At 51.1% G+C, this 10175-nt stretch overlaps 1 protein-coding gene across 1 annotated transcript; it reads left to right on the top strand.

Moving 5' to 3' along the window:
* Positions 1 to 1777: 1777 nt before the first annotated feature.
* P168DRAFT_314635 (putative sensor histidine kinase/response regulator) lies at positions 1778 to 8959 on the top strand (the record flags this gene model as incomplete). Its single annotated transcript, XM_024839805.1, has 4 exons — positions 1778 to 4692; positions 4750 to 6415; positions 6467 to 6533; positions 6603 to 8959. The coding sequence occupies 4 exons, from the start codon at positions 1778 to 1780 to the stop codon at positions 8957 to 8959; spliced, it is 7005 nt and encodes a 2334-aa protein (XP_024697148.1).
* Between the last annotated feature and the right edge of the window lie 1216 nt (positions 8960 to 10175).

Here is a 10175-nt window from a genome sequence, read left to right as displayed (position 1 = left end):
CTGATTCAGTTTGTTTCCAGCTTTTGTCTAACAGCATAAAGGAGGTAACTACTATATACAAAATTATCAGCAATACAGAGTAGACACATCGACTACATTTACTACGCGGCAGGCATTAGAACAGTCCTCCATCATCAAGCTGCCTACTTACGGTGTAGTAGCCATGTCCCCCGTAGGATCTAAATACCGCCAGTCCATTCCTTCGTTGCTTGTTACAACACGCCTGCTATGACCAATCTCCCATTGAACCAACACGAGTGATCCTTCCAGGCTAAATCATCCCGAGTATTTGGTACAGGATTCCAGCTTCCCAATGGATCGCAAAATCGATAAAACCAAGTGCTAGACAAGTGGTCCATAGTTAGTCGATTAGTGCAATGCTAGCGACAGTCCACCGACCTCCTATCATCAGCCATCATATTCGATGGGCGACAAATTATGGGGCCACGTCAGGGGCGCCCATAACGGCCGAGTCGCCGGGGCTTCCATGGTCCATTCCATTCCACATCATCAGCTCTCAATAGTTCCAATCCTAATCATTAGAATGACTCGTCGTCATCCACTCATCCACGCTAGCGACTGTATTTATTTATCGAAAGTTACCTTGAACTACAGCTCTAGAAATTAGTTCACCTTTTCTAACACGAGTCAGTATTGCTTTTTCTAGTCTGACTATACATTTCCCAGCTTCTTCCTGCTGCTCGCCTGTACTCGTAATCTGTATGGAGTAAGCTGTCCCCGATTTTGTAAAGGACGCTACAGATACATCAAGGAGAGTGGGTATCCTCTCGCAAGTCTCAAAGACACATAGCATAGCGTCTTTGCATCTTTGGATTATTGACTATGTCGGTGGTTTCCTTCCTATCGAAGCTTGTTTAATTCGAAGCTTGAACCTCTGTTGGAGGATCTAATTGTGCTCATTTTGACTGTTTACTACCGACTAAGATACCGACATACCTATTGAACAGTGCAAGCAGAACTATCTCGAGCGCTTCCGCTGACTTAACACTCAGTGCATGTTGATCATACAAGGGTGATGATAAGGAGGATTTGGTTTGATCTGCTGGTAGTATGAATTGAATGAGGTTGTGGGAAGTTTAAGCAATATATCTAATCAGTTACCCGCATTAATATGGAACACTGCTTGATGAAGGACTAGCGATATATCACCTACTAAGCCCTGTTTAGATTGAAATTCCACCTCTGATGGATATATAGAAATCAAACTTATCGAACCTATCTCAAGGTTTCAATCTTTGCACATTGTTGATTATTATGCTGTCGTGGGAGTCCGATGATGGCTGACTCAGCCCTCCTGAATAGTGCCTGTGACCTAGCTGCCTGAGGCAGGAACAACACTCGAACCAGCGGGCCAAAAAAGACTTATTTCGGAAACGCCCAGATCAGGTGCTCCCCCGCCCACTTGCAACCTCTCTTTGAGCCGCTGAGAATTGTTGCAGCTGCACCGTGGCAAATCTAGCTTATCCCGCCTGTCGTCTCGACTTACCTTCGAAAGCGAGTTGAGCGCTATCTCTTCCCCGCGCCTTCGATTATACGACGCCTGTACCCCCCTCCCTCCCGTCTTACGAGGGATAGGCGTCTTGCCTCTCGTCTCGATAGAACGGTAGAGCGATTTGCCCCTTCCCTCTATGACACCGGCCTCTCCACCCCCAACGTCCTTTTTGACATTTTGAACGAATTCCCCGGATATTTTGACATATGGCTGTGTGTTGAGAGGAAAGTGTGATAGTCAAGGATAGCTCGATTTTTGGTTGCGATGGACGACAGTCATATCCTTGGCGAGGACCTACCGCTCCCTCCAGCACGGCTCTTCGAAAGATTGGCGCAGCTGCCTGGATACACCTGGGATCAATCAGTCGAGCCGTTTCATTCGACTTACAACCATTGGCATGTTCTCGGCCTCCGCCACTCGACCGAATCCGACGTCAGCACCCCCGCGGCGACCTCGTCGGGACCGTCGAGCCTCACGCGCAACTCCCCGCGGACCGAGTCACGTCCCCAAATTCGGCACCAATGGAGAAGTAGCCTGAGCGAAACGAGCAGCGATATCTCGCTGTCGCGCGCCGACCATGAGCCAATTTGGACACCGGTGATAGCTCGGGTCTCGTCTCACATCGTGAGGCTCGAGCGCGAGTTCCACATGCTGAGGTCTATCGTGCAGACGTCCGACCCGGACTGCAACCACACTATACGCCCGATTGATCTTATACGGATGCCATCCGACCCCGACGATGACGGTCCTCTCCTGGTGGCCATCTTCGAAAACCCGGGCCCGAACATGCTGCGGGAGATGGTGGCGTTTGGCCCTGCTTGGTTTGCCGTCGGAGATAGGGGTGATAGCAACGAGCCAACTCCAGGGGAGCAGGTCTCCCTTCCGGTCTTTTTGGATTTTGCAATTGGCGCGTGCGACTGCTTGGAGCTTCTTCACTATGGATTGAAAACCGTCCATGGTGAAATCCGTGGAGACGCATTTCACTTCAATAAAGAAACCGGGTCGGTGAAGCTCACGAATACTGGTAATGGCGCAAAGTCATTCGATAATGTCCTTAGCGAAGGCTGGTTGACGGTCTCGAGAGAGCTTGGCGTCAAGAACAAACTACAGTTCATCGGGCCAGAGCAGACGGGAAGAATGCCGACTGAACCGGATAGCCGAACGGATATTTATGCGCTGGGCGTGCTCTTTTGGACAATGCTTACCGGAAAGCCCGCATTTACTGGGAGCGACCCTGTTGAAGTCGTGCAAAATGTTTTGGGGAAGAAATTACCTCCCATTTCAGCGAAAAGGATGGATATCCCAGACGCTGTCTCCGCTGTCATCCAGAAAATGACACGGAAGGCAGTCAACGAGCGCTACCACACGATTTCTTCGGTCAAAAGAGATTTGGCTCAGATTGCTCAGCTACTCGGGGATGGCGATAGCGAAGCGCTGAAGGACTTCCAGATCGCACAACGTGATGTCTCGTCCTTCTTTACTCTCCCGACCCGCATGTTTGGCAGACAAGAAGAATACGGGAAGATACTAAGCGTCGTTGAGAAAGTCGCCCGGCGCCAACAGTATGCCCACTCCCGGGTTTCTGCGCAATCCTCTAACGGACTCGGTTCAACTTCTTCCGTGTCGGACAGTCGTGTTGATAGCTTCGAAATTGCGTCGGGTTCCAGTGAATCTGGATCGTTCCAACTACAGTCTAAATCGACCTCAAACCCTAGCGCCAACAACCTTGGGGGCGTGTCGACGCATGAATCTCTCCACAGCACCGAGTCTTCCCTTCCCACCCCCAAAGCTAGCTTTGGCTCAGGCAAAGCAAAGTCGCCAGTGGAGTCGCGCGCCTCTTGGGAAAATGTGGATCGAGAGAGCCATCCGTCTACTGGCACTAACTCCCTGAGCCACCTGGATGCCTTTGGTATCAACCGTCACAGAGTTCCGCACAAGGTTCGCCGCGCCGGGAAATGCGAGGTCGTCACCATTTGTGGCGCTGCTGGGATAGGAAAGACTGATCTCCTCAATCGTGTGCAACCGGCGATACGTAAGCTCGGCTACATCGGGATTGCTCGTTTGGATCGCGCACGAAGAGTGCCCTTTGAGCCCTTTGCGAAGATTCTCGCCAGCCTTCTCCGCCAGATCTTTTCGGAACGGGATGTAACAACCGACTACCATGACAACTTGCGCACTGCTTTGCGACCCATGTGGCCGACGCTCCACCGAGTTCTGGAACTCCCGGAGCAACTCATGTCTTCAGGTCGCACTGAAAAGCAAATCTCGCCTAAGTTTTCTGCTGCGCAGCATATCTTCAAAGACGATTCCACCAAAGGCGAGCCATCGAAACGTGTGGCTCTGCCCCACCTTGACCACGGTCAGAGCTCCGTGGAGTTCTTCTTGACAAACGCGGCATCGAAGAACATGCGGTTGATGGAGACATTTCTGGAAATCCTCAAAACGCTCTCAAACTATAAACTAATCTGTGTGGGCGTGGACGATTTGCACTATGCCGATGATGAAACACTCGACCTTATCGTGAATATCATGAAAGCGAAAATTCCATGCGTGCTTATGCTGACCAGTCGCAAATCCGAGTTGGAATCGCATATCATGAAAAATCTTTTCGAAGCGGAAGGTCCCAATGTGACAAGGATTGTCCTGAAGCCGCTTGGAGAGGAAGAGGTCATGGGGATTGTGGCCTCTACAATGCATCAAGAACCAAACCCGACGCTGACAGCTCTTTCGGCTATCATTCAGGAGAAGAGCTTAGGAAACCCATTCTATGTGCGCATGATGCTCGAGACCTGCTACAGCAAAAATTGCATCTGGTACTCATGGAAGGATTCGATATGGGAATTCGATCTCGACCGGATATTCACGGAATTTGTCGCTCCTGAGTATGGCGAAGGCCTCGGACTCACCTTCCTCGCTCGACGCCTCCAAGAAGTTCCCCCCGCTGCTCGATCGATACTCGTTTGGGGGTCCCTGTTGGGGAGCCCCTTTCCATTCTACCTTGTGCAGAAGCTCCTCACGGGCGAATTTCTATACTCGAGTGAAGATGATAAGTCTATCGATCTCACATGCCCGCAGAATGCTAGTATGATCAAACAAACAGAGGGGGATATAGTAGTTGGACTGCAGTATCTTGTCCAAGCAAACCTCATCGTTCCAGGAAAGACCGACGATGAATTCAGGTATGGGCCCCTTCGACAATACTGCCCCCTAAGACCTTGGTTGACATGATCTTGCAGGTTTGCCAATGATAGACTTGCGCAAGCCGCAGCGTCTTTGACGGACGGTCGCAAAATCGAGAAGATGCATTTCATCATTTCGCAAGCTATGATGAAGTATTATCATGACCGCCGTAGCCGCTATGCTATGGCTCGCCATGTGGCCTTGGCGTCGCGAATCATACGGTCCCGTGTCGTGCAACGGCTCGACTACCGAAAGATACTATGGGATGCTGCGCAGACTGCTTCTCAATCTGGAGCACGGCCAACGGCGCTTTGGTATTTCCGTCATTGCATTGCTTTCCTCCAAGATGAGCCTTGGGATGACAACAACACCGACGTCTACTATGATGAAACATTGCGACTGTATCTCGCGACCGCAGAAATGGCATGGTCTCAGGGACATAATACTGAATCTCTTGACTTGCTCGACAAGGTGTTCGAACATGGGAAGAGCGCCGTGTGCAAATCACGGGCGTGGATTGTGAAAGCCAAGATTTACGCCCAGATGGGTAATCACCTGAGGTCCATGGATTCGCTAGTCACATGCCTTGAGGAACTCGGTGTTCATCTCCGAGAGTTCACCACATATGATGAATGTGACGTCGCATACAAGAACTTGAAGTCCCACCTTGACAAGGCTGACCTCGGAGCCATAATACGCAAGCCTGTCAGCAAGGACATTAACATGATAACCATCGGCTCGGTCATGGCCGAGGCAATGGCTGTCACGTATTGGGATGACCCGTTGACTTTCTACCGGATGGCGATTGAGATGATGAACCTTCACTTGTTCAAAGGCGGATTCATTCAAATCTCGATAGGCTGCTCTCACCTCGCCATGGTCTCCTTCAGCCGCTTCCGGGACCTGGACCTGGCCGTGAGACTCTCCGATTATGCACTTGTTCTCCTTGAGCGCTGTCCCGAACCATGGACCCAAAGCCGAGGCTCAATTGTTCACAATCTCTACGTGAGTCATTTGCGCGTGCCGCTAGCATCGACCCTTCCGGCGCTTGAGGACTCTGTGGAGACTTCCCTGTCCATGGGCGATCCGTACATCACGTTGATCAGCCTCTCCTCGATGGCGATGACAAGGCTGTTCCTAGGTCATGACATGACTCAGCTGGAGAGCTTTTGCAATGAGAGCCCCGAAGATCTTCCAGACTGGACGAATGATACCCGCGGAGGTGCCAGCCTCCTTGCTGTCCGACAAGTCGCGCGTGCCCTGCAAGGCAAAACGTTCCATCACGACCCCAATACGATTATGAGCGACGAGCAGCACTGCTCCCACGAATACATTGCCTTCTTAGAAAATAATGCCAGCAATGCTGATCGACCTCGCGACATATACTGGGGACTGGCCATGATACCTTTGTTTGTGTATGGACATCACGCCAAAACGATCGAGCTAGGCATCCAGATGATGGAAACAATGCCCAGGCTCTGGTCTGCTCGAGTCTCTTACGTTGTCTACTTTTATCTCACGCTTGCTCTTCTCACCCTTCACCACGAATACCCCGCTGGTGGGTATCTAGATGGCAGTCTCAAGACGGTTCTGAAGTATAAAGCGGAGGTCGATTTCGCTCGCAGTGCTTGTGATGCGAACTATGGGATGTGGTCATTGATATTAGAAGCGTTGATTTCCGAACTTCGGAATGACCATACTTCGGCTATTCAAGCCTTTGAGGTTTGTCAATATTGGAGTAATTCAAGGATAAGTCCGCTGACTATGTGACAGGCGGCGATCGATCATTGCCAAATCCACGGCTGGCCTATGGAAGAGGCTCTCGCGCTTGAATTGCACGGTACGTCCCCCGCCTCTCTCGCTGCCATTGAGCAGTGGAAACTGAACAGCGCGCTAATTACGGGAGCAGGGGAATTCTTGATTCGCCGCGGTGCCAAACGAGCAGCGCGTTCGGTGATGCAGGATGCCATTGGTGCATGGGCCGCAATAAGTGCCGCAGGCAAGGCGGCCCAGCTAACCGAAAAACACGAATGGCTCTTGAAAACAGCGACGTCATCTAGAAACGCTGACGCAGCTTGTCAAACCGTCGACTCGCTCCTTGCAATCGATCACAGCACAGCCCCGGAACACATGGGCGTAGGCCAGAATATGGACGAGGATGACCGGAAACATCGCTGGATAGAGCAGAATGGGGTCACTACTGGCGAGAGGTCTCTCGATATTTCCGGCGTCGGACTCGATATTATCGATTTATCGAGCATCCTCGAGTCCAGCCAAGTGATGTCCTCTGAACTCCAGATCGAGAAGCTTCTGGCTAAGATGGTCGAAATCGTGTTGGAATCGTGCAACGGGTCTGATTTTGCGGTGATCGCAACGAATTTCGACGGCAACTTTACCGTTGCCGCAGCGGGCGACCTTGAAAAGGGCCAGAGGTCTTTCGTTGATGGCCTCCCTTTCTCGGAGGTCGAGGACAAAATGGCCCAGCAGATCTCTCACTACGTCATGCGCACCCGGGAAGAGGTTCTCGTTCATAATGTTCTCGAAGACGAGCGTTTCTCCAACGTGATTGAGGCCTACCAGAGTCGGTACCCGCTCGGTCGGTCCGTGATCGCGTTGCCCATAATGCAGGCGGAAAATCTTCTTGGGGTGATCCACATCGAAGGGAAACCCAACTCCTTTACCCAGCGGAATCTTGTCGTTCTCCATTTGCTGTGCAACCAGATTGGGATCTCCTTGTCCAATGCGTTGCTTTTCCGGGAGATCCGCAAGGTCGGCGCTACGAATGCATCGATGGTCGAATCTCAAAAGCGCGCTCTGGCACAAGCTCGCGAGGCGGAGCAAAAGGCGAAGGTGGCGGAAGCAGAAGCTAAGCACAACGTGAAGCTCAAAGAAGATGCGGCAAAGGCAAAGTCTATATTCCTGGCCAACATCTCACACGACCTGCGTACGCCGATGAACGGTGTGATCGGCTTGTCTGAGCTTCTCAAGGGAACCCGTTTAGACAAGGAGCAAGATGAATATGTCGAGTCTATTCGCGTCTGTGCTGATACGCTGCTTACGCTTATCAACGATATACTGGATTTCTCGAAGTTGGAGGCTGGAAAGATGAAGATCTCTACCGTGCCGCTTAATATTAAGGAGACGATCGCTGAGGTTGTACGTGCTTTGCGCTATACACACCGAGACCGGGGCCTAGAGACTATAGAGGACCTGGACAAGGTACCGCCAGATCTTGTCGTTCTTGGCGATCCTGTTCGGTTGCACCAGATCTTCATGAATCTTCTCAGCAACAGCTACAAGTTCACGCCGAAGGGGTCTGTCACTGTGAAGGCTAAGATTTCCCGAGAAGGCAAGGGCCGCGTCCGATTGGAGTGCTCGGTGTCTGATACGGGCATCGGCATTCCCGAGGAGCAGAAGGCTCGACTTTTCCGGCCGTTCTCTCAGGCGGATAGTTCTACCGCTAGGTCCTATGGCGGCAGCGGTCTTGGGCTCAGTATCTGCAAGGCAATTATTGAGGATGTTCTGGGTGGTGCAATCTGGCTCGATTCCACTCTCGGCAATGGCACCACTGTGACCTTCCATCTCTCTTTCAACAAGGCCAAGGATCCCGCAAAGTCCCTATGGTCTAAGCACTTGAAACAGGTTGAAGCGAAGGCCTCGCCCACGCCCACTGCCCGCGATCTCACTCAGGTCCCTCGTGATCAAATCCGGATATGCATCGCCGAAGACAACCCCATCAACCAGAAGATCGCCGTCAAGTTCGTCAACGGGCTGAATCTGCAATGCGAAGCCGTCAGCGACGGCCGCCAAGCGGTCGAAGCACTGCGAGCACGCTCCCGCGAAGGACGCCCATTCCACGTGGTCCTAATGGATGTCCAAATGCCAACGCTAGACGGCTACAACGCGACGCGTGAAATCCGCAGAGACCCCGACCCCAACGTCAACGAAGTGCTCGTCATCGCCATGACCGCCAGCGCCATCGAAGGCGACCGCGAAAAGTGTCTCGACGCAGGAATGAACAACTACCTTCCCAAGCCTGTCCGATCAACGGTGCTCTGCGAGATGCTCGACCAGTACCTTGCGCCGGTCCCGACGTATACGCGAACGCGGCTGTCGATCCGCGCGAGAGAAAGTATTAGCCATGAGGCGGGCACGCCGAATAGTGTTTCGTCGTCGGGTTCTGATACACAGGTTCTTGGGCTGACGCCGGAAGAAGAGAAGCCACTGCCGCCGCCGCCGCCTCAGCAGCAAGGGGAGACTAGTTGACTTAAGAGGCCTTTTCTCCATTTTCTACCCAAGAGATTGAAAAAGGAGAAATAGTTGATGCTCTCGCACAATGCAATGACCCTGCGCGCGGACCCCGATCCTTGCCAGTCAAGTAGGCCGAGGGGTGCTTCGTCCTTCTCCTCTGCCTTCCCCTTCTTTGTCCTTAATTTAATCCCCATCGCATATTCTCATCCCACACCAACTGGCGTCTATAATAGGTTCAACGGCGTAAGGTCCGGATTTCTCATGTTTAAACCTATGTTTTGTTTACACTTGACGATGATGAAGGATATGATTGACGAGTATAGCGATCATGTCTAAAACTTACAACAAGACGCCGATCGAAGAAGAAGTTTTCCTTTCCCTTTTTTCCCCTTTCTTATTTTTTTCTATCGGGTTTTCCAGATACCTGTCCTGGTTAAAATGTTCTATTACTTGTTCAGACGTTAGGCTCTCTTACAAATCCGCGATTAATTTATCTCAAAGATTTTGCCTTTGGTGCAAGTGTTCGTCTACTTTTTCTTTGGTATTTCATTTGGTTCTATTCTTTGACTTCTGTCTTTGGGTTTCTTGCATTCGGAATTACTGTGTTCTGTTTGGAAACAGCTATCTTCTGTTCTGTATATAGTATATAATTGGCTACGACTGGGCGTTATGTAGGTATGATTCCAAACTTCACTAAAATAGGAGATATCATACCAGCTATCTAATTCCCTTCCTTCCCTACCTATTGTATTCTGTATCATGGTAGAAACCCACCAACAGAGCAAGAGCAAAAAAAAAAAGAGCAACCCAACAGTCCTTCTTCCCTCCGAGCCTCTCTCCACCCAACCCGCCAAGCAACAACCCTGTACAATAATCCCAGCACAATGACATGACGTGCACCTTGTGTCTTACTTCTCTCCCCCGCTCCCGGTACACAATCCAGTCCAATCTAATCCCCAAGGGGTAAATATATACATACATGCATATGTATGCAACGTACACGATACTTACTACCTACCTACCTGACCGTCGGAGTAATAAACAACATAATTACCTAAGCACAAGGCGGGGGGGGCATGTCACGACTAGATTGAGTTGGTCGCGTGGTGAGATATGTAGATAGATCATGGGCTCGTCTGTCCCGACGGTTGTGTAGCGAGTGGGCTCTGTAGGTATGTAGTGTAGTGTAGTGTACTCCGTCATTGAAGGTGAGCGAGATATATAGGACAGG

Source organism: Aspergillus campestris, assembly GCF_002847485.1.
Source record: "Aspergillus campestris IBT 28561 chromosome Unknown P168scaffold_1, whole genome shotgun sequence".
NCBI classification, from domain to species: domain Eukaryota; kingdom Fungi; phylum Ascomycota; class Eurotiomycetes; order Eurotiales; family Aspergillaceae; genus Aspergillus; species Aspergillus campestris.
The sequence above is the reverse complement of the archived record's forward strand: the minus strand, read 5'-3'. Positions and strand labels throughout refer to the sequence as shown.